The sequence below is a fragment of the Passer domesticus genome, chromosome 10, assembly GCF_036417665.1.
Source record: "Passer domesticus isolate bPasDom1 chromosome 10, bPasDom1.hap1, whole genome shotgun sequence".
Classification (NCBI taxonomy): Eukaryota; Metazoa; Chordata; class Aves; order Passeriformes; family Passeridae; genus Passer; species Passer domesticus.
In genome coordinates this window covers 22,427,551-22,452,884 of record NC_087483.1, presented here as the reverse complement: position 1 = coordinate 22,452,884, position 25,334 = coordinate 22,427,551, and the positions used below count along the sequence as shown (strand labels likewise).

The following is a 25,334-nucleotide window of genomic DNA, read 5'->3' as shown; positions in this document are numbered from 1 at the left end:
TCAATACAGTCAGGCATGTAGAGCTTGAAGTCTACACCACAAATCCCCAGTGAACTGCTTCTGAGTTCCTGCCTGGCAAACATCAAAAACAAAGTCCAATTCTCTGAAGGACTCTGCTTCCCATGCTGGCCATTACCACAGGCAATAGTAGTGTGTATCACAATAGCACAAATTCAGGGAACAACACTTTCAGTGCTCAAAGGTGAAAATGTGTTCCAGATCAAATCAAAGTGAAACCAAACACTAAATTTTTCATGCTTTGAAAACGCACAATCCCCAGATCACTTCCTGTTACAGCTCTTCCTACCAACACTTTATAATTCTTATCTTCTCTTCACTTTCAACACCACCTCCTTTCCAGCTTGCTGGTATACAAGTCTCACCCTCCAGTCCCCTGCCTATTACCCTTGGACAGGAGCAGCCTGCCTGGCTTCTACTTAAGTCACTTTCTACTGTGACTGCAGAGACTCAGTGTTCAGTGTCCACCCACCAGGCTGAAAACTGGCAAATGGTTTCAGGGCACTGGTTCCCAAAGCTACACAGATCATCAGGAACTTGGACCAAACCCTGGCAAAAGGCCACAAGAAACTTCATCCTCTCCAGATCTGGAAAGTTTAAGGATTTACAAAAGCAGCAGATTTCTACTTCCATTTCTGTCATTTATTAACACATTCCATTTTTCCTTCTTCATGAAATTAGACAAACTGCCATGCACTGCCAGCAAAAGAAAATGAAACCTCATTACTGCAGATTTCCAAAAACCCAGTTTCTTTTTAAGTCTTCAGTACAAGGCTAATGAAGAAAGGCATACCTGTTACTTAGCAGAGGATGAGGATTGTCTTGGCTGGAAAAACCTGATAGCTTTGAATTGAATGGTAGAAGTTGAATTGTAATGGATACTTGCTCCACAGTTCTTAATTACCGTACAACAATGCTGTCCTTAAGCTAGAGAAAACATGCAAGTTTACATACGCATCAGATGAAAGATCCCATCACAGGCGTTAATGTGAGACAAGAAGGAATTTCCTAAGCCTTGTCCAGTGTGGGCTCCTTTCACAAGGCCAGCAATATCCACCACATTCAGAAATGCTGGAATTTTGCTGAAATATAAAAGTTAGAAATTTCATTACTAAAGCATATTAGCCAACATTTTTGGCACAAAAATAAATTCAGAACATGACAATCCAACACTTCTTTTCAGGAACAAGTTAAACATCACAGTGTGGAATGCATAAAACAAAATTCCCCCCATCCCATGTAAAACATCTATTCTCTTTGTAAGTTCTTTGTAAATATTTATGTAAAATGAAGTCAATTACTTTTGAAGTGTGGAATCATACAAATACCTATACAATAGTCAAGCAGGCCTGGAAGGCTGAGGCATAAATATGTCATGTGTAATGCACAGTTTTCACAGGACCAAAAGGATAAAACACAAAAGGCCATTGCACTCTGCTACTGCAAACCTCCAAGGTTACCATTTAGTTCAGCAGGTTATGCAACTTGCTCAAAAGAGCACTTTTTTTAAATACAGTGCTGATTAAAATTAGCAGTGACCAGAGTAATGCAAACAATTGAAAAAAAAAAAAAGCAGGTAAGTTAAGATGGTATTATAATATAAATAGCTGTGATGTCTTCCACCATAGTGAACAGCAAAGGATTAAGCAGACATGTTCATATGACATTTTATACACAACAACAGAATAGTCATTAAGTTCAAATTAGCTGACAAAAAACAGAAAAAAGCTTTTAAATTATGGGAAATTTATAAAGTGCAAACTTTCTATCCTCCACAAATTCTCAACTTGTTAAAAAATTAACAAGTAACTTAATGGGCATTAAACTTTTCATGTACACTCTAAACCAAATTACTTCTCAAAATCCAGCTAAATCAGGAAAAAACCTCAAGAAATCACTAAAACTTTGTGATAAGGTGTTACCTAAAAGAACCTTCATATGCTCTATGCAACTAACACCATCATCATTAACAGTGGCAGAGACAGAACCGCAGTGAAATGCTGCAAATCCCCCACTTGCACAAGACCAGAAACTGCACACCACAGGCTCAAGATCTCCAGCCTGATGGCTGCAAAATAAATGGTGGAAGAGGAGTTCATTCCCATCAAACACTCCATCACCCTCATATTTCACAAGCACTATGCTAGGACTAATGCAGCAGCTCACCATTTTACTGGCAGTAGGTACAGCAGCAAAGTCCCAAACCCAGAGCTTCCACAGAGCCCCAAGGAGAGGGGTGTGAGCACCCCAAGGCAGCATGGGGGAATAGAGCTGATCTGGAAAGCACTCCCTCTGTTCTATGGTGAGTGTTCTTCAACATGAGATTCAAATCCAAAGATATCGATTCTGTGGTCCACCTTAAGATGCCTTTTCCAAAGACCTACCTTTGCAGTGCTGTCCCCAGACAGAAACAACCACAAAAGTGGGAATTGAGGGCTAAGGGATAACCTAGCCAGTAATCTTCTAGGCAGTATTACACTTCTGAAATCGTTATTGTCCACAGCCTAAACTGAGTTTTATTTTTATTAGTGTGACAACTTGCTGAAAAATATGTGTTTTCAAATACTGAATATTTGACAACATGATTTCTGTCAGATCTGTAACAGCAGGAAACTCCACCTGTCTCATCACAGTGCCTGGTATGGCAGCTATAACTCAGAAAAAAATGCAGTTACAGAAATCTATGGATCATTGTCCCTGTTCTGAGCAACTGACTTAGGTAGAACAAAACACAATTCCAACTTTTTTTCCTCTGGTGCTACCCCACTTTCATTTGATTGCAAAAAAAAAATCAGCAGATGAGCTTCCTCACTTCAAATTAACTCTCTAATTTAGGGAGATATGATTCACTAGAATTTGAGTATGGAACATCAATTATTTCTGGAAGAGTGGTGACCTAAAGGTTTTGTTTTCAACCTTGCTCTAACACTTCCAAAGAAAAATTATTTATTTCAAGTAAAATAATTTCACAATACAAGATCCGGACAACATCTTTCTGTTCACCAAGGGGAAGTTCAAAGTGTCACTAAACCTGTCAGGTATAATACATTAGCAACTTAGTGACATGCTCCAAGTAATTAATATCTTTGTGATGTACTTAGAATTATGTAACACAATACAGTATGTTACTTACATTCAGGTAACACAATACTGACTTTAAACCTCACTAGGCCCATGAAAAGAAGGGCCCATCCTTGGGAAGACAGATATTGTGTGCTGCAAGTTAATGCTGTGGAATGCAGTCAAAAGTACACGAATATAAGTACACTCTGAAGTAAACCAATTTTGCAAATTTCACTTTTTTGTCGCACTATATTTTTTTAACTACCAGTACACAAACTCAGAACAAATCCTTACCTAAGACACTAGGAAGAATAACTCACATTCTGAAGACAGAAGCCAGTAAATATTAATGCATTAATCCAGTAACTCCTTTTGCCTGATACAAGAACCAACATACTTCAGAAGAAGCTGCAGGCAACTTCCCAGTCCTTGCTTTTTGACATTTAACTACACAGCAGCAAGCCAGAAAAACACCACTCTTTAAAGCACTTCTCCATTGTCATTTTAAACCGTGTTTTAAGGAAAACAAAGGTGGGCTAAGAAACGCTCTATTCTCCCCTCTCACCTTTCTGGTAGGATTAACCTCCTGGCCAGCCATCAGAACAATTCACACTTTCACTACAAAGACGCCACATCAGGGCAAGACAGATACCTTCATATGCAGATGAGCACTCTTATCACCAGAATCAACCTCATTTGCTACACAATGCAAAGAAAACCCCAGCACATTTCTTTCACAGTAGAGTAACACAAGCAAGAGACCTTTGAAGTGTGTGGGTTTCCAGGGCGCTTTCTCACCTTCACTTCGGGTACCACAAAGCCCACATTCCAAGCAAATTAAAACTATTCCCACTGGCAGACACCTTTCCTGGCTTAAATCTCTGTTTCATGGTTTCATGGTAGAAAGATGAACACACAGAAAAATAGAAAAAGGCACAAGCTAGTCACACTTGCCTGTACTCTGAAGGACAAGGAGTCAACATTATGAAACTACATAATGAGAGAACACTGCACAGAATGAGGGGAAAGTACCGTATGTCTTAAATATGGTTTATTGAAGACTTAACTGCATTTTGCTTTTTTTCTCCTCCTCTAAACAAATTAATTTCCATTTCTTAAGATTCGTTAGTCAGCATTAGCATAATGTCACTGAGCCTCACATGATCATCAGGAACAGGTGGCATCAACTGAGCATTTGTACAAATCAGTGCTACACCAATCTACCATAAAGCATGTCACAAAGATTTATAATATGAAACAGAACACCAAATCCAGAAGTATCTCTATATTTTAACCACAGGTTTAATCCTTGAGCAGGGATTTTTTACCTCACTTCAAAAAGCATTAGCATTGAGTTTGTGTTAGTGTACCACCTTCATTCTATGAGCAACCATGCAGTAAAGAGCACAAGACTCACTGGGCCAGATAAAGCACAGTTTTGCAGTCCGGTGGTTAGGGCATTTTCAGGAATGAAACACTTATGCATCTATAGGGTTACATATTTTGCAGACAAGAGAAATTCTTCCTTCCTTCCTGAAAATTCACACAATTTAAGTAAGAGTCATCTGTTACCATTCACAAATTACCTGAGGTACAAGCAGCAACACAGAAAGAGAACATGTATATTATGGCAATCTCTTTGAGAACCATTCAACTCTCAGTCTGTCCTCACTGCTATTTTTGGCTCATTTCCACACAGAACAGTTTGGAACTCCCTTCCAAGAGACTGTTACAGCTCCCCCAATCAATCCTGCAAGCAGTTTTGACCAATGTAAGCAAAACCCCTCATGGGCAGTTAAGGGAATCTATTTCCATAGAACTAGATACCGCAGATGAACCCTGGTCATTTCTACGCAAGAATTATTTAATTAATAGCATTTTATCCATGGTACTAACAAACAAGACTTGAACTTAATGGCAGATGAACCAGAAGTGAAAAATCTGCTAATTAAATTGTGCTTATATGAATTATAAGAAGGTAAGAGACTCAATGTGGATTACAACACATGCTCTGTGTCCTGTACATACCAAACACCTGCATTCTCAAACTATTCAGTAAGTTATTACACCAACAAAATACAACTTATTACATTTTGCCTTCTCTTATCAGGCAGAAAAAATGGCTCAAGTCACCATTACCTAAGATTTTTCATTCACTGCTGACAAATAAGTAAAGCTAGAACACACATCACAGCCCAGCTGACTTACACAGGCTCAGAACAAACTGAAGAGAAGGCAAACTTAGTAAGACCTAAGGAAAAAGAACATTAACAACAGGATATAGTTACCAATTTCCAGCAATTTTCTGTAAAAAAAAGCATTATTTTACAGATGTTGATATGTTAAGAGTTCTAGCCTGCTAAGTCATTGATCTCTCACTTAGAAACTACAGGTGGTTTCCATTTAGATAAATGCTCTTCTTAAACACAGCCTAAGTCCCACATGATGTCCCTCAGAAAGTCCCACTGCTGATCTGGTTTCTACAAAATGCTTTCCAGCAACTGATTATGTAATTTTTTTACTTTAAAACTTTATCGTGTACCTGAATATGCTATCCTACAATGGATACTTTCAGTTAATATTGCAGAAGACTTTCCTGATGTAGACAGCAATGGGATTTACTCAGACTTAGTTCAGTAACCATCACTTGAGCAGTAAAGATCAAAATGAATGAATTTTATCAATCTGCAATGCAGAACAATCTGACAATGCATTTGTCAGCAATCTGCTGACAAAAAAGACAGAGATCCTGAAGTATAATGCACAGTGCTGGAGTTGAAGAGAGGTAGCTGCAATTCAGGTATTATCATCCTTTGAGATAACCAAAATTGCCTTAAAATTTAAGTTTGAAAAGGACATCCAAGATAGATCCGAAATAGTCTAGGTGGAAGAGAAACATTTGTGGTTGCAATAGGCTTTGTGTACACATGTGCAAGGCAGCTCACAGGTGCAAACAAGGAATGAAACAAATCCTGACAACTTTTTAAGTTGTTTGATTCACCCCTTCTCTTGACTCACTCCTGCTTATAATATTACTTGATTTTAAGCAAGGGAGGAAGCAGAAATGTATGACTTTAAAATCACCTTTCATTACGATTTTCAGACAGGCTGATTCCTATCAGCCAATGCAGTCACTGGGTGTAGTTACTTACAGTTAGGCTGTAGGTTAATTACCTGAGGCTTACAGTGCTTCTTCCCGAGTACTTCTTTTAGTTAGTCATGTAACTTAAAGTAGAAAAATGCAAATAATGGCAGTGAGGAGATGATTGTGGCACAAAATAAATGAAATAAAGAGAAAATTGCAATTTCCTCTACCACCTCGGTGGAAATTATTTTGAGGCTGGACTCCAGTGTCACTTGAGGCACATCTCCTGGTCAGGCACAGCACACCACAACTGTGGCAACAGGCTGGGGGACCTACGGCTTAAGAGTGCTGGGTACATACACCCAGAGGCTTTCAAGCTACTTGTGAGTTAGGACAAAAATCACTGTTCAAATTACATGAGTTTGACATACTTACACTAAAAAAAAGTAGTTCTAAATCTAAGGTGATTAAGCAGCACTTTAATTAAATCTAGAACAAAATATACACAAGAAAATAGCTTCATTAAAGCTTTTATTAAGTTACTAAAATTTCTTCAGATGCACTACACACACAGTTCTTTTTTTATATGATATACCTATCACTCCTAAAAACACAGTGTCCCATAAAATATTAATTGCAGTTAACAGAGCAACTCTTTCTGGCTTCCATGTCATAATTTTCATGTCAGGAGCTACCTGTTGAGATGAAAAACATCTCTTTTCCATTAGAAATTAGAATTAGCAGACCTCATCCTCTGCTACCTACTTAGTATTCATAGATAGGTGTGGGGAAATACACCTTTCTGCTTTAGTTCCTGCTGAAGTGAATCAGTCTACAGAAAACACTCTTTCCAGTTACTAAACTGGAACTAATCCAATCATCAGTCTGTAAAACCTTGTTTGAAAGTATCTGTACTGCAGGACAACAAAATTAAAAATCAACCATCTCCCTTCTGAGAAAGCTACACATGGGCACAATGTACAAATGAGTTTTCACTGAATATTGTGAGAAATTTATAACAAACAAATAAGTTGTTTAAATACATACATTAAGTTAATAACATAATATAAACAAACACCTTAAAATCACAAGCATTCAGAATTGTGTTTAATATATTAAGGTTTCTTATTTTTTTAGTATCCACAGTTGCATTCACACCAAAAAGCATGCAGTAGTAACACTAAAGCTCAAAGAAATCATCTATATCATTTGGCAACAGCACAGCAGCTTTTACTGTAAGTTCTTAGAGTCCACCTTCTGTGTACAGTCTATATCATTCAATTTATTTATTGTCAACAGTCACATACATCCCACTGCTGCAGAAAGAAAAAAAGCACAGGTTACAACTTCTGCCAGTGTACCTTAATCTATTAAGTACAGATTTACCTGTAGATAATTGTCTCTAAATTTTTGCCTATGTGATTTCATTTACAAACATTTGCACTTCTAATTAATACCAGTCAGTTTTCAGCATGGGCTAACAAGCAACAGCACAGCAGTCCCAACGAAGCTGAGGCTCTCCTCTTTTGGAGAGAGGAATGGATCTTCAAGCAACAAACAGTACCTGAAGATGCCAACTCCTCCTGCAATGGCAGAAGAGCAGAGCTAACTCACACCAGCAATGCCCCTGCAGCAGTCAGTGTGGCTGCAGCAGAGCAGTCCCAGCTCCGTGGCACAGACAGCAAATGCCAGCCCAGCCCTGCCCTCTCCCCTCTGCTGGCTCCCAGCAGGCACCAAGGCAACATCACTTTGTCCTCTCACACATTATTTCAGTTAAGACAAAGTCACCCTTTTTACTTTTCCCCATCTCCCAACAATGACTGCAGTTCTGTGAAAACTAAGTGTAACATATGGGAAATAAAAACCCAAATGCTTTAGATTTTGAAAGACAAAATCTTGAGGCTAGACAAGAGTCCAATTTAAAGAGAATTCACTGTTTATAAACATTCTGTGTGCACAGATGGATTACATCTACTAATCCAAACAAGTAGAAAATTACCACAGAATGTATTACATAAAGATGAAGAACAAAATCAAGACTATAGAGAGAAATTAAGACATTTAAATTACAATTCAGTAGCCTATCTTTGTGACTACAGCCTTCTTTTCCTGAGTTAGTCTGAGGCAGACAAGCACAAACAGCCCAGTTAAGTTACCTCAGTCTAGTATCCTACTGCACTATCACTAATTATCTCTGCTTTATTACTCTTACAGTGAAATACAAAAATCATATAAGCAGCATAAGTGAACTCAGGAGCTATAACTATCCACTAATGCCCACATGCTTTAAGTGATACATGTCTGGAGAAAGTCAAAAGACCATTCAAATAAAGGCTGATTATCCAGCTTGTTAACAAACTCAGTATATTTACTGAATAAAGACAGAAAATATATTATTTTCATTAATACTTTAGAGCGATGAGTTGGGAGGGAGGGAAGGAGAATTTGCTAGTCAGAGAACACACATACAAGTATTAACAATCTTAGCACTCCCTGTGAAGACAGATGGCCAAAGGCAGGGTGAGGGAAGAGGTAAGAATGTCTTTGTCACTTCAACTATTAATATGGGAGTAGCCATTCACAGCTAGGTGAGAATAAAAAGGGATTACTAACACGACCAAAGCAGCACCAACAGTACAAGTTAGAAGAAAACTGTCAACAAAATTTAAAAGCTATTACCTCATTACCTCTGCACAGTCAACAGTCGGAAAGCTCTGTCTCTAATTCAACAGTTTTAAGATCCATGCAGTAACCCATCATGCTTAACACTGACTTGAGCAAGAAAAACAAGACAACATGCTAAAACAATCCACCTAAACAAATAGCTTCATATTAGTGCAGTATTTAAAAGCTGTACAATAGTTACAGATGGAAACAGCTTGCTTAGACCTGAAAATTAAGTCAGGAAATGGGTTTTTGGTTAGCAACTAATTAATCTTTTTTAACTGGGTGAGATCTGGCTCTAAAACTGAGGCCTGAGAGTTGGAAAAAAGCACACACATGCACACTAGTTTGCCCTATGATTTATGTACACTCACTTGATTCAAGATACCTCTGCAACTAAAATTAATGAGTCACAAGTCCCTATTTAAGTTTCTGTTTTCTGAAACCACCTTAAATTTTGCTGTTCAAGCAAAAAGAGTTCTCGCATTGAACATACACAGCAGATTACAGTCAATAGCAAAAAAAAAAGATGATGTGACAAAATGAACACATTTCTGGAATAACAAAAGAATCGGGAGAGATGTACAAGTAGCAGAGTCTATTGAAAGGAGAGAAAATCGGCCACAAAAGACTGCTCACAAACATACTGCCAAATAACTGAGGATGCAGGGATAATGACAGATATTTGTTTAGCTTCACATAGCACATGCAATATTCTGAATGTTTCAATGTATAGGGTGGAAATCTTTCAAATGAGCAGCCTTATGACAAGTTAGGTATGTCCACTACTGTGTTTTCCAAATCTCTTCAGAAGATCCTCCATGGCACCTGGGAGCAACCACCTTCAAAGACAGGAACACCTAGCACCAAATGGTGCTGAGCAATGACTGAGAGCTCCTACATTTACCAGTCTTATAAAACAAAGGTCATATCAGGGGCAAGGGAAAGGTAAAATCCAGGTAGACACATAATTTCACATTCTAAAACAGATGTCAGTAACAAACTTCCAGACATTATAGTTGCATTAAACTTTCATGAAAAGTTTTGGTTCAGTAATACTATTTCAGCTGCCTAACTGGAGAAAGGTATTAAGAATTACCTTGGAGGTTTGTGATACTGGCACAGGAAGTCAAATCTGTCATCTGGCACGGGTACTCGACTCTCATTTGGATCAATAGTACAGAAAGGAAAATTTTCCGCTGCTGCTTGACTCTTTGTTAACACATTGAAAAACGTTGATTTCCTATAAATAACATACAAACACTCTTAAAGCAGTTCAATTTAGAAGCATTTAAAAGTACTGGATTAAACCACGTTTCAACCCAAAGTAATACTGAGTTTCCCATTTACTTCAACAGCATTGACCACTCCCCTGATTCTAGCAGAAGACACATGCATCTGGAATGCCCCACTGAAACCCAGTGATGCTTACCTCTCTTCCCTACCCTTTAAAATTCCCCTAGGTACATATACTGTACACACATGTTACCCAAAAAAGTTAAGTCAAAAGCACTGCACAGCCCTACTGGCCATTTCTCATTTTCTTCAAGCACAGTGAGACTACCATAAGGATGGTTGAAACTTTTTTTTACCTGGTTTTTTCTATGACTCATCCTTTCCACACCTATGCTGTTCCTTAAGATTTATTTACATTGTAACACAATTTCAGTATCTAAGCAATAAAAGTCAAGAATGAAAAGAGGAAAAACAGTGGCACAAAAGGCAAACCACATCAGTTAATCAGTTACCAATAATATTTTGTGCATACGAAGATAAGGTATAACTGCATCAAACTATTTTCATCCTTGTTAAGTATCAGTGGCAACAAGCCTACAAGTACTCTACAGGGGGGAAAAAAAGAGAACACTTTCCCTTCAACCAAGTAACAGATTACTTTGTTACCTGGAATTTATTAAGCCAAAAGAGCAATTCTTGATTTATTAGCTCCCAAATTTTCTACAATAAATATTCAGGTTGTTGCGATTATCAGAACTGCTCTGCATACAGCCAACGTGCTCAAAAGTCACTAACAATTTTCTTTGAAAGTTACATCATAACATAGTTGAAAATGCTATTTATCCCCACTGACATGCAGTACAATGCTACAGCTAATTATTTCCTTTATGGAGTACATCTCAGCTACACCCTGAAAAATAAAATAAATTATAATGAACACATAAGAAAGCAGTGCTTCCAGGTTTAAGACATGCACACAATTGAATGTGTTAAAGATTTAAAGACTTTAAAGAGAATGCTGAGACCTCCTCTTAGTAAACAGGATACAAAAATTAACACCAAAAAGTTTCACATGGATATCCTCCAGGTAATCAGTTCATCCTCCTTTTCAAGCATAGCTCCTGTGAGGAGCCATAACAACCAGAGATGAGAAACATGACAGAAATCAATTATTAACATTCCATCATCTCTTCCAAACTGTCACTCAGGCTTGTCTCACTGAGAAGTCTTCTTCTCTGAAGAAGTTACAAGAAAGTCCTCTTCACTGCTACTGACATGGAATGATTAACCCCTTCCTGCGCACATCATCCCAAAATGTAAAAGGAATTTGTTGTGCATGTTTGCCTAAGTATTTGCATGCAAACATGCATTACACATACACAACAGTGGAAGTAAGAAAACAGGAGAGACAAAACACACAGGGTTTGATGAAACTCAGCAATTACTAAGACTTTTCCTTTCTTTGAACCCTTCCCTATTATCTTGTCCAGACTCGCACACACCTGCCTATCGCTGCCAGTTTTGCGCCGCTCCACCTGCAAGTACTTCCAGCTAAAGATGGAAGTGCATCCCTGAGCAGTCAGCCCCGAACACCTACCCCACGTTCGGCAGCCCGACGATCCCGATCTTCAGGGACGTCCCGAACCTTCCGATAATCGGGTGCGACTTAACCCCGTCGCCTCCCTTTTTCGGGGGCATCTGCAAGCACAAGGAGGGCACACTGAGCTCCCCGCGACACCCCCGCGCTCCCCCCACGCCCCGTCCCCTCCCGGCACGGCGCAGCGGCCCAGCCGGGGCCTCCGCCGCCAGGAAGCCGAGGAGAGGCACCCGGGCGGCGGCGGCGGCTGCCGGGGGCCGTGCGGGGCTCCTGCGGCCGGGCAGGCGGCGGTCCCGGCCGTGGCCGAGGTTCCGGCTCACCTCGGCACGGAGCCGCCTCGGAGCAACAGCGCCAGGGCCCTCGCACGCGGACGCGCCGGCGGAAGGGGCGGCGCAGCCGCGGGGGAAAGGTCGCGGCGAGCGGGAGGGGCGCAGCCCCGGGCCCGCCCCGCCCGCCACAGCGCGGCCCGAGCCCGGCACGGGCTCGCCCCGCCCGCAGCGACAGCGCGGCACGGCCCCGGCCCGGCCGCAGCGACAGCCCGGCACGGCCCCGGCCCGGCCGCAGCGACAGCCCGGCACGGCCCCGGCCCGGCCGCAGTGACAGCCCGGCACGTCTCCTGCCCGGCCGCAGCGACAGCCCGGCACGGCCCCGGCCCGGCCGCAGCGACAGCAGCGGCTGCCGCCGGACGGCGGAGCGCCCGCAGCAACGCTGCTCGCAAGTGCGTGCGCAAATCGAGGAGCTTGGAAAAGACCTCCGAGATCATGGAGTCCAACCTGCGCCCAAACACCACCTTGTCAACTAGACCATGGCACTGAGTGCCACGGTCAGTCTTTCCTTAAACACCTCCAGCACCTGCCTGGGCAGCCCATTCCAATGTTTAATCAGCCTTTCTGTGAAGAAATTTCTCCACATGTCCAGCCTAAACCTTCCAAGGAACAGCTGAAGAAGACCATGTCCTCTAATCCTGTCACTGGGTGCCTGGCTGACCCCTACCTGGCTACAAGCTCCTTCCAGGGAGTTGCAGACGATGAGGTCACCCCTGAGCCTCCTCCTCTCCAGGCTAAGGTCCTGGTCTTCTGTTTGCCAACCCATCAATCCCGCACCAGAGCAGGAAGCACTGGAAAGGTGAAATAGCCCATGCCCAGAAAAGTGCCACAGGATTTTTGGACTCAAAGGAGCACTGGTGCTTAGGCACACTATTAGATTTTTGTGCATGCTTATCTAGATAAAAGGCATATGGTCAGGAGGAGACCCTTGTAAATAAATTGTGATGATTTATAGCATTTACATGGCAAATTAATAAAATAATCTAGGAATGAAATAGAGAGGTTATGAAGAACAGATGAAACATTCAGAATCTATGAAAAATTAATTGTAGAAAATATTAGAGAAGTCAGATCGGGACTCTTGAAAAAAATTAGACATTTTCTTTAACTCAGGCTCTGCTTCTCTGAACCACTAAAGACAGGCACCATCAAGTGTTGCCTGCTAAGAAAATTGAAGGAGAGAAGGCAGTAAAAACTATTCTTATAGCATGCCCTATTTTAAGTCCATAAGACAAAATTCTCAAAACTTGAAAAACACCAGAGTGAAGGAGTCAAGGTGAGAGTATTGTCAGATATATATCACCGCAGTCACAGTAAAAGGAATGTAATATTGAACAGATTTTTGATTTTTTTTTTAAAGAAAGGACACTTTTACTAAGCTTAATCTGAAATTATACATTAAAAAGTCTGTTACAACTTTTATATTTCAGTGATTTTTGTAACAATAATATTGAGGAAGAGGATGCCGTATCTGTTTGGAGTTTTCCCATTAGAATACTGATAATAGTAATATATTTATGTGGTCTTTCTACTGTCTTAAAATATATCATTATACACGTAAGAGGGGAAAAAGTATATCTAGTTCAGATTCAGATACAGTTACTTAGTTATTGAATAAAGCTAATGTATTACTACACCAAACATTCAGTAAAGTTGAAATTAACAGAAATTATTATAAACTCAGCACAGCCCCAGCTCTCTTCACATCCATAAATTACAAACTTCAGTAACCAAATTTAGTTTTCTTTTCAGGAACAAAATAAAAACATCATCATTTTCCACGCTTATAAGTCCAAGACACTTTACTTGTCCTGAAAGCAGCGTTTTGCAGGACTATTTCACAGCAACAGTACAGGATGGATTTGCCTAGCTCTATTAATAAGGCCACAAACTTTCTGAAAGACTACTTTTGTAGAGCTTTTCTGCTTATTAAATTTTCCCGCAATCCAAACATCTTGTCAGACAATTTTGTTGTCCAATCTAGGCACAATAGCTCTCAGTAGACAAACGTCTTCTTAAAATAAAAATACTTAACTTACCAGTTTGTAAGCACAGTACAGGCGTAAGGCATAAGCAGTTTGATACATGAAGGAGTGTATGTGTGTGTGTGTTTGTGTATACACAAAAAATAAAGCCTACTATAGGTATAATTTTGATTTTAGCTGTTGGGGAAAACAGCTGAACTGGAAGAGAAAAAGAAATTAAAATCCTGCCTACTTTTGTTGATGTACTTCAGTGTGACAACATATGGTACCAAAGTCAGTGATGTGTGTACAAAAATGTGTAAGTTTGAATATAAGTTTTTAATTTATGCTCTTCATTTAACGTACTGTAAAAATGGCCTGCTTCTCCCCTTCCCCCCCCTCCATAGCTCCTCTATCTAACTTACTGTTAGCACAGCCACTTCACTAAATGCAGATACAGGACTTCAAAGCATATGATTCTTTCAGCTAGAAATTGACTCATGACCATGTAACACTTCATCTTACATGCTTTTGATTTCAAGTTGCTTTTAAAGTCAAGGTTTGCCTTATTTGGCTGAATTTTCTATCCAAATCTGTCATAATGCTGAAAACCTCATTTTCAACTGGCATACATAGTTTAAACCATAATAATCTTGACCATATTACATAAAAAATGTGTTTTATAAGTTTAATGGAAAAAACCACTCACATCTAGAAGGCAATCATCTCAATGTCAACTCTCCAACACTGAAGTACTGCACAAATACAGCTTATTGTGCAGCTGGATCATGTGCAGAAGCCAAACAGCCCTGGAGCAACTCTACCTGATTAAAAGCAATGTTTAAGAGACAGTAATAAAACAAACAGTTTATTGTTTCTGCCACCAAGAGTCTTTGCTTTCTGCTGCCCAGAACATATATTTACAGCAAAGTCACCGCTAACTGCAAAAATAAGCGGTTTGGTAGAACTAAAAGAATAAAGACAGAGCCCCTGATCCTTGCTGTGACCAGGTAATATTCAGTGCAGCCCAGGGGGTGAGAAGAACACAGCTGCTTTTGTATACCCCAGCTTGGAATTACCCAGGTCCCTGCCACTTGAAGGGAGCCAGATGACTCCCAGTAATAAATACACTCAGTTCTAAAAAGAAACACTACTCAAGAGCATGGTCTAAACTAAATGGTGTTCATTGAGTTCTGTGAAGTTTATAGGCAGTCATCACACAGCTGAACTGTTCTTGAATACAGTATTTTTAAATGTTATATTTGGTAGGGTTCAACAGTGTTCTTCTAGCGGTGGATTTGGCTGATCTCACAGAGAATCTGAACTTACTCCATTCTTTACACACTTATATTCATACTACCCTTTGCATTTTATATTTATGCATTTTTATTCTTTTGTATTGTGATAACTGTCCTTGTTTTAATGGTAATATTGTAAATGGTGTTAGTGCAGCTCTAAAGATGGGCAGGGCTGCTGTGATGGCATAAAACATCTCTCTCATTCCTTTCTGTGGCATCCCAGACTTTCTCAGTCTAGAAGCATCTAGTGCTAGTGCGGAACAATCTGATTTGCCACACATTATTAATATTTTTCTAGATCATAAGACTGGAAATATCAGCTGAATTTCATAACTTTAACATGGACAATGTCACTAGCAGGCATAATGCATACTGAGATATTCACAGTGAGCATAGTGAAAGAGATTTGCTCACAAGAAGAGAGAGGTTCTATAGTATGACAAATTACCAGTGAATTAATAAAATTTCAGTTCAAGAATGACAGGTCTACTTTAAACATTTCAGTACCATAGCAAAATGGAAGTACTACTGTAAAATAAAAATATTTTTATGATTAATAGTAATAAAAACAGAGAAAAAAAATTAAATTGGGACTGATCATGAGGTGAGCAATACTAGGGTTTTTCTACGCCTCCAAGAGACTAGGACCATTCTAGCCCAACCTTCTTTGCAACAAATAAACCATATGACATGAAAGAACTTTTAAAACAAAATGAATTATAATGGTCTAATAAAAAGATGTAGATTTCACTTTATTTTGCATAGATGGTAGCACTGAACTGTGTATTAATCAAGTTGCTTGATAGTTGAACAACAAACTATGAAAAAGGAACGCAAGTATTAAATACTACCCATGCCTGGGAAGGTATTATTGAATATGAAAGAAAATCCTCTAATTTATAAGTAGGGAGACTTCTGTCTCTGAATTTGGACTATACCTGTATACTTCAAAAAAAGAAAGTAAACAAAAATTCAAAACCAACCCACCCTGCAAGAATGCTGACTAGGAATAAGCCCAGAGGAGGACTTATTCTTGAATCAGTTTTTTGCAGTCTTTGAGCAATGTTCAGCAGCCTAGGACACACTGGCAAGAGAGAAACCTTAGGGAAAATAAAATTACTTTTCTATAAATGTCTCTAAATGCTACATTTTGTGTGTAGCTTGAAATTACAAAACAAAACATCAAACATTTGGCATTTAATGTAGACTTTTAACTATGTGCAATTAAATGTCTATGCAAGAATAGTAGACTCTTGCTAGCTTTCAAAGACATTTCATCTTTTTCTTCTAGGGCACAAAAATGTTTGTGATGTAACTTCTTAGGACAGATAAAATGACTTCATTTATTGAACACAGAAAAAAAAAGGATAGAGAGATCTGGATAGCTGAACTTCAAAACATGATCTCAGGAAAAAAGCCACAAACGTCATTCTGGATCTAATGCAGATTGAGCAGTTATATTCTAGCCTCATAAGATGCATTCTATTTTGATGGAAGAACAAAATGAGATACCTAATAAAGAAAGTTAGTTAGGTGATAATGATACATTTTATACACTACATATTTGCAAAATGACTGTAAAATGAAAACCAAACAAAATATTGAAAGACATCATGCAGCAATTCTGGAAATCTTTAAAATTTTTTCTGTATTATATTTATTCTACCTCTTAACTTCAGATTGTAAAGTATTTTATAACCTGATAAATTCAGATAAAAGGGATTAATCAGTCATCTACATTTCTAGAGGCCTAGAAAAAGAGTTACTTGTGGGAAATAGTTAGGACAGTATTTGCAAAATAGCAAAGAATTCTTTATGCTCTAGAAAATCTGCAGCCTTTACCAGGTCATCCAGAGTGCTCACAAAAACTGCATGTATGGCTGGATGTGGAGCCTGGTGCACAAAAAGGGGGTGGGACATGTTCCTCTGGGCTTATTCATTAAAGCCCCAAAGCACACCAGCCCTAGAGAGATGGTAACAGGGATACAGACTACACCTTCAAGATGGGATTGCAGAGGAAAATTGCAAGAGTTTACAACTGCAGTCAGCTAGTTTTGCCTCATGAAGCTATATTGTTTAGCATGAACAGATGAGTGTATACCTCAGTCCAATTCAAAAACACTGTCACAGGTAGCACTGCACCCTTAGAGAAGGTGGGGCGACATTAGCATTACAGTGACCTCTGTAAACACAGTGGAGATTTATTCTATACAATGCTTCAGTTTACATGTAAATACTAATAGCATACTGCTGATACTGCATTCTTGTGGCTATAATAAGAATCCAATAATTTCTTCCTCATAACTCAGCTACTATATTACAAAAATCCAATAAAATCAATTTAAAACTTGGATCACATATATATCATTTTCTTTCATTTCACGGTAGTGTTCTTGTTTATAAGAAAAAGTCACAATGCAATTATGCCTCACTTGTGTGTTCAGGAGAGGACCTCTTAGCTACTTTGTAATTTCATAATTCTCTATTCAGAAAAGCTTAGAAGCTCAGCAAAGCTTCACTCAACACCAATGTTTTCCCCATAATTTACTTTAAAAAGTTGTTCCTAACTTTCTGTTCTCAGCTGTGCAGTACTCTCATCTGTACATGTGGGATTTGCCACATTTTAATTTAGGAAACAACCTGTATATGCACACTATTGGTGGTGCCAGCACAAAGCAAGGGTCCACAGCAACTGCAGAGACCCTGGCAGTCCTCCTCTCTAAAGGTGCCTTGTCACAGTTGCCTTGCACCCAACCATCATCTGACAACAACTGTTCAGGTGCCAGTGCACCTGATACAAACCTGTCCAGCAGTCAGCTTCCCAGTGCATCCCATGCCCTGTTGTCCTAAAGGAGAGCTGCATTCACGTCCCTGTCAGGAAGAGATCACTGCCCTGCCCTGCTAGCTGCTGCTCTGGAGGATGCACACAGCAGGACAGGACTGGGCATGCCAGAAGTGCCTGCTGAGCAGCCAAAGCTTGAGAACACCTCTGCAGTGGAGCTCTGGAAAGACAATAAAACCCTATTAGCAAACACTAAGAAATGACTTATCAAGTGGTAAAGATTACTATCACCACGTTAAGAAATAACATATGATCATAGAAATTCCATTGCCTCACAACTGTAATATGTTGTGGGTGCAACCAAAGTTTGACTTAACAGCATGACTGCTTGGACACAGATTTCACTAGGGATTCAGAACCCAATTCAATTCTGGAAAGGGATTTTCAGCCACAGTTTAACTACTGGCTGTCACTATGTAATTTCTGCCTCAATGAAGAAACACAGGAGTATGGCCTACCACAAATAACTGGTTTTCTGCCAAACCTAATCTACATTATTTTTAAACTTATTCCAGTATTTTTTATACTGGAATTATGTACTTTGTAAGGCATATATGTATATATTTATATCTCAGTCTCCCTTTTAAACCAAAACTATGCTTTAGAAAATATTTTTATTCTTCTCAATAGCTTTATTTAGATCATCACATCTTTACTACAATGCGAAAGAAAGGTTTGTGCATTGGCAGGAAGCGCATTGAGAACCCTAAAGTGGAGAAGAACTACTGCTGATCGGCTGTGAGAAGGCACTGAAATAACATCAGCGACCTGCTAGAAGAAGAAAGACTTGGCCTTCTTGTGACAGATGAAAAAACCTTTAATAGTTTAATTTTTTACGTGAGTGAAACAGATTGATACTATCTCTCTTTATGACACTGAAATTTTGCCTGTCACAACGAATGTTCAAAGGGAAGAGAATCATTATCAGAAAGGTATTGCTCTTGCACTAAGGATTCTGCAATATTTGACATGCCAGTCACAATTTACAGGGCTCCTGACAACATCATCCAAGAAATTACACATTTGTGTTGGTCTTTGTTAAAAATCAGGTTTTAAAGTGTGCCCCTTTGTTTCTAACCATAGGCTATCTGATGAGAAGTGAATACAGTTGTCAGCTGGTAGGGCAAAACTTTCAGCATCAAGAATGTGAGAATCTCTGAAAGATCCATGGCCTGTATCATGGCTGTCTAATACAAGTGGGCAGCTTAAGTAACTTAGGAAGGAAAGTTTATTTCCTGACTGCACAGAGCTTTTGCTGTCAAGTTACATATAACAGTTATTCTTTGTTAATTTCAAGATGGACAATAATATTTTCTTGCACATAATATAAACCTAAAGTGGAACATATTATTAAGGGTTTGAGGTATCTAGCTCTTTCAGACTGCTTAAAAAAAAAGTCAAAGACTGCTACTTGAAGTTATACAAGATCCCTTTAAGATATTTGTAGAACACTGGACATGAGAAAATACTCCTCTGCTTATTTTCCTAAATATCTCTTCTATGAAGCATCCTTTTATAATAAATGTACGTGCAGATAAATCTTTAAAAAGAACTACAGAAATATTAATTATGTTGTGATTGTTTATGGCTTTTCCCATAATAACATCTTGTGTGTATTCTGTGCATTTTTGGAAAGGTCTTATGATCTAATCTCCAACCTATTTAAAAGAAAATGCTTTTTATGCCATTTTGTACTCATGGTCATTTGGAGTTCTATTTCAGTTTCATTAATATTGATGGAACTTGTCTCTGCACTCACTCTCAGCAGATTCTTTGAAATTAATCTTCAGCATTTACTGTGATTTGTTTCTGTTTTCTGCTTCATCCCCGAATCCAGCTCTTCTCTAGTTAATTTTGTTTTCTTTATTTTTATCCACTTGCTATGACGGTTCTACTACTTGTGCCACTGTGGTGTGTCAGTCCTTTACGGGATCCCTGTTTCGTCTCTGCCTTTCACTGTGATTTTCCATCATTATGGGCCTCTTGAATAAAAATGTAGCCCTTGTTTCTGACAAAGTCCATGTTCCTTTTCTTTCTGTGTGATTTTCCATCATTATGGTTCTTAAATTTCTTGAATAATGATATATACTATGAACAAATGCATGAAGCAGTAATGGCTTCATCAGTGTTTTCTAAAATATATCTGCAGCTTTTAGAGCATACAGTGCTACAGCAGAGTCTGTGTCATGTTTGTAAAAGCACGATTTTTAAAGTGTATTTTGTAGGCTATTGATGACTACACTGCTCTGCATTAAAAATTTGCCTTTTTCAAACATTATTTACTTCTCAGGATAATGGTTTCAAAAAGATAGTTGAGGAATAAGTATTAGCATTGAACATCTTTGTTTAAAATGGCAATAACATAAACCTTTGGTAACATTTATAGCAATACCACTATGTTATGGGACTAACAGAATTCTTGTCAGGCATTTTACATTAAGGATGTATGAACAGATGTCAGAATTCTTATTAAAACAAGTCAACATTTTAATTTGAATCAGCATATCATAACAAACAAATAATCAGAATAAGTGTTTTAAAAATATATCTGCAAAAATGTGATAAAAGTTGTACTTCAGTACTAATTAGTTACAGTAGCATTATGTCAAACCCATGATGAAAACCAAAAGTGTAAAGACATTTAAAGTTAAACATCAGTTCACCAATTTAAACAACGGAAATCTTTAATATGCCATAATGTAAATTGAGGTAAAAATAGGAATCAAAATATTATAAAATATTTCCTACCTTATTTGATAGAAGTGGCACAGTAATTTAGTCCACAAAGTGCTTTAATGGTTTAAAAGGGGGGAAAATGTTAATTACAATACACTTACCAAGTATGTCAGTGATTTCAGCATTACTTTTTTTTTAGCATAGTCTGCAAAATTATATCCATTAGTATTTCATTCTGGATAACAGATGGAAAGCTTGAAGGTCTTAAAGATCTGGAGAGGCTTGCCAAAGCAGATCATCATTTCCAAAAATATTTATAATGGTATTTACAATTGGCTACAGTCTCTCACACCAAAATAAATGAGTCTTGTGGTAATAATTAGAGAAAACCTAGTTCCTATGTGTCCTGTTTCCTTCCATTTGAAATACAAGTATTGACATTCCTTGAAGTTCTCTAAGGAAGCCAAGTTTGAAAGGCCCCTGTTGGTGGCTCCAGCTAACTTCTCAGGGGCTACAAACACTGTCCCCTTCTCACCAGGGCAGCTGGTGACCTGGAAGAGGTGAGCCACCCACACGACTCCAACCAGGCACAAAGGGTGACAGCAAGACCCACAGACATGGGAACAGCTTCCCCATAATACCTCAACAAAAAGAGCAAAGCAGGTTTGGCAATGGCAACCTAGGTTAGCCAAAAATCATTCACTGCCAGAAAAATCAGTAGTGACAAAACAAGTGTGTGGTCAAGCTGGGTAGCCAAGTGACAAGAGACTAGATCACATGATGTTCATAGAACTAGGAGCTGGCACACCTACAACCTCACACCTGAGTGTAAACATACCTCTCAACAGACAAGTGCCCAGTGAGACTCTCCTACCTGTCTACTCACAGCACCTGATGCCAGGTGACAGTCCTGCCCCAACACAGGCAGCCACGCTCCTCAACAGGTGGAAAAAGGTTGTCATGACATAAGTGACCCCTTGTGCTTCACTTGGGATCCTGACTCAAGCAGCTTTCAATAACTGACACTGCTCACCTTGGTGCTTTGATACAGCTGAGAATGCTTTTATGTCCCTCTCAGTTTATCTTCCAAAGAATCGATGACTGTTTAATAATGTTTGTATTAATGATTTCTTCTTACTCCATTCCCTTCCAATATGAGCATAGTGCCTCAGTGACAGCTATTTAGCTGCACTGCTGGTTCAGTGAAAAGCCTTGGGAAGATCACTAATTTATGATATGTATCTGCCAAATGATGATCCCACTTCAATTTTCTTCCCTCACAGTGTTTTGCAGATTGGAATGCGTAGGTAGGTGGCCAAGTTTGAATAGCTGTGTTATGTTAGCTCAGTAACAATGAAGTGTCATTATTTTTGGAGAATGTTAGTAACTGGTGTATGGCCCGACAGATGCATCTGAAACATTTACCCTGGGAAAGGTACCTACAGTCACTCACAGAGCTGTCTCCAGCCATTCTAATGAGAAGATGAGATTGTTTTGCAGCACAAAGTGGGAGAACACTTAATAGAATCAGTCACAGTTTTAGTGGTACCTCGGCTTCAATAACCAATTTCTGTCAATTTATACCCAATTTTCTTAAGTAGATGGTTGAGAAAAATATTACTATTTTTTTATCTTCTAGGTAAAAGGTACTTCTCTTTTCATTTTATCTGGGATAAGTTTTGAAGTCATTTCTCAAATGCAAGTTTCAGTCCATCATTAAATAATAACTTGAATGATTGCTTCTCTTTTCTTAACTCTTACACTGGAAACATAGTTGCCCTTTCTGAATCTGCAAGTTCCAGTCCTCATCATTCTTTGTTTCAAAGTAGTACTAGCACAAATAGTGACTACTGTCCCAATCAGCCTTAACTCCTATTACAGAAAACAGAAGTTACAAAATGCTTCAGTGTATCCAAGTTGCTTTCCCTAATTCAGCAGACTCAAGATGACATTCTTAATTTTACTAAGCAAAGAGACAAATCATGTCTTGTTTTCAAAGCAAAAGAATAATTAAAATACACAAAAAATAGAAATATTCATACTGTAAAAAATAAGCTAAAAATGAAGAAAATATACCTCAGAACAAAAATAGGGGCTCACACATTCATTGCATGTTTCACTGAATAAAACTCCAGATGATTTCACAGATGAATCTGAGATAAAGTTAAGCACTTTCACTGCACTTATCTGTGACAGTTCTCATGTTGGCTAATGTTTTCTGCATGATCCCAGCAGAAACATGGGCTACTTTTAATGGCATTCAACAACCAAGGAAGATTCTGAGTGACTGAGAGTCCACCCAACACAAACCTCAATACACTTACCAACTCCCATTTCCCCATAGGAAAACAGTCATCATACTTTGCCTATATCTTCTGCATATTTTTGAATTATCCATGTGTGGCAACACAGGAAACATCCTATCAGCTCACTTGCAGTCTCATGGGTCAGGTATTCGAGGGAATTAGCAATAGCAGCAGCAACACTTGAGAACTCACCAATCTGCAGGGCAGGGTAAGAACTCCTATTGATTCAGGTGATTTCAAATCTCTCCTGTTATTTCTTCTGTAATTTCTGTGGGGCTTTTGTTCAGTGCTCGGTGCCTCGCTGGATTTCAATGAGACTGAAATAGCATTTGCCTCAGGAGTCTTTCAAGCTTAAGATTCCCACTTCTCTGGAGAGGTGTACTGTGAAGCACAAAATGCCTGAGAACAGCACTCAGTCTAGAAAGAGATGATGGTCACCAGCACGAGTACTCACCTCACTGCTGTGATAACACAGGGGGGTAAATGACCTCCACAGAACTGAAGCTATGTCTGCTACCAGACTGACAGCTGTACTAGCCACAAAACTACCTGTAATAGCCAGATTTATTAAGAAGTACTTGTTGTACTAATCCCAGCCACCTCCCCAGTCTGTACCTGAAAGTATGACCAGCAGAGTAAGCATGACACACTATCGACTTGCCAAAACCAGGAGAAGACTAAGGCAATTAGAAACATAATTGGTCTCTTATCTAGCCTTATTACACTTAGCACCTGTTTGCATGCCTTCTGCCCAGCTGATGAACATCAAGCTGTCTTAGAAACACCCAAGCAAGGGCTTTCAGGAAACAGACAAAGCTCAAGAGATCTTTGGCCTAGAAAAGAAAATCTAGGAAGCTTCTCTAGTGTTTCAGGGAACTACAAAATTAGTGAAAACCATTCATTGTTCAAGTGATGTTCTGTGGATGAACCTAAATTTTCAGAAAATTTCCAGAGATTCTTTTAGAAATAATCAGCAGTCTGTGAATCACAAACAGTGCCTGGGAGATGCTATGTCCAAGAGTATAACACGAACAAATGCAATCATTATCATTATATTTACCAAATAAATATTTTGTGGTTGGACTTTGTTCTTACTCCAGAGGTCAGTTTTGTATCAATACTATCTAGTACACAACATAGTATTATATGCAATGCACTCATTTTATAAATTAATTTTAAAAGTAGTTTTACTTCTTTTACCTTCTCTACTTAAAATTGAATAAATATATATGCAGTCCATATGCAATTATCACAGAACTCAAAAATCCCCCAGAGTTGTGACTTCAACTTAAAAATAATAAGCACATGAAGCATTTTGAAAGAGGGCAGAAAGGTAAAGCAATTAATTAATTTTTGATTTTTGATATCTCCAAGGAGAGCTGATAACTCCTCTTTAAAAATTTCTGCTTTCAATGAATTTGTAAATATGCCTGGCTGCAGCTACAAGTGGGATGCAGAAACTGCAGGATACTGAAGCCACTCCCATAACATTTAAGTGAGGATGTACATCAAACCAGGAGATTTATAGTAATCCCCTGCTATTAGACACACTTTTCTTGAAAGTGTGAGTTCCCCTATTAGCTACTCAGCAGGGGACTCCATTTACCCTGCAAGTGGTCTGAGGCATGCAAAATGTTTAAATTTTGAGAGAATCACAAACAGCAATATCTCCAGAGTACAACACATGACCTATTTTTTTAATTGCTCACAAAACGAGACACGTCCAAAGTGACATGGATACAAATGGCTTAACTTGAACTTGCCTAGAGCCAGCTCTGTAACTCACATACCATGAGGATTTGGTTTTGAAGCCTCATCAACAATCCATCAGGTGAAAAACTGGTGTCTCAGAGACCAGTTTTCTTTCTGGAAAGATGAAACTGGAACACCAAGGCTGCCTGAGCCTTTGATTAGCCTTCCCATCCATGACAAAGAGCTCACTACTGAAAAGCATGTTGTCAGCAACTTCAGTAGTGCAGTTTTAAATTTCTGTAATTCCTAAAGACTGCGTGAGTTAAGCACTTTGAAAATACTTGATATTTAAATTTTTTAGGGCTTTCCTCCTTTTTCAGTATGTACCTTTCAGCATTATTGACTGAAGAGATACCAGTCTACTTAGTTTTGAAATTTGAAATTGCAATAGACTGTGAGCTGTGGTAGGTATGTGCATCAATAGGCTGGAAATTCACCCACAGAAACTATTTAGAGAAAAAAAAACCCTAACTAAAATGTATTTGTGCATAAGAATTTTGAGAGACT

General features: G+C 38.8%; 1 protein-coding gene and 1 long non-coding RNA gene across 4 annotated transcripts in view; one reads left to right on the top strand and one right to left on the bottom strand.

Annotated features, from left to right (window-relative positions):
* Positions 1-23,786, bottom strand: part of OLA1 (Obg like ATPase 1) — a 104,362-nt gene extending 80,576 nt beyond the window's left edge. The window contains exons 1-7 of one of the 3 annotated variants that reach the window (XM_064434408.1): positions 23,691-23,723; positions 23,530-23,624; positions 23,268-23,456; positions 18,054-18,253; positions 11,664-11,764; positions 9,930-10,073; positions 973-1,100 (exon numbers count right to left, since the gene is read on the bottom strand). In XM_064434408.1, the coding sequence (XP_064290478.1) occupies positions 973-1,100; positions 9,930-10,073; positions 11,664-11,764; positions 18,054-18,086 (406 nt within the window). In that variant the 5' untranslated portion in view covers positions 18,087-18,253; positions 23,268-23,456; positions 23,530-23,624; positions 23,691-23,723. Of the gene's footprint in view, positions 1-972; positions 1,101-9,929; positions 10,074-11,663; positions 11,765-11,983; positions 12,131-18,053; positions 18,254-23,267; positions 23,493-23,529; positions 23,625-23,690 lie in introns of those variants that run through there. The other 2 variants (XM_064434407.1, XM_064434409.1) reach the window with 2 other exon arrangements.
* LOC135308855 (uncharacterized) lies at positions 12,313-13,940 on the top strand. The gene is made up of 2 exons (XR_010369202.1): positions 12,313-12,788; positions 13,742-13,940. It is a non-coding gene; the product is annotated as an uncharacterized LOC135308855 (long non-coding RNA).
* Positions 23,787-25,334: the final 1,548 nt, after the last annotated feature.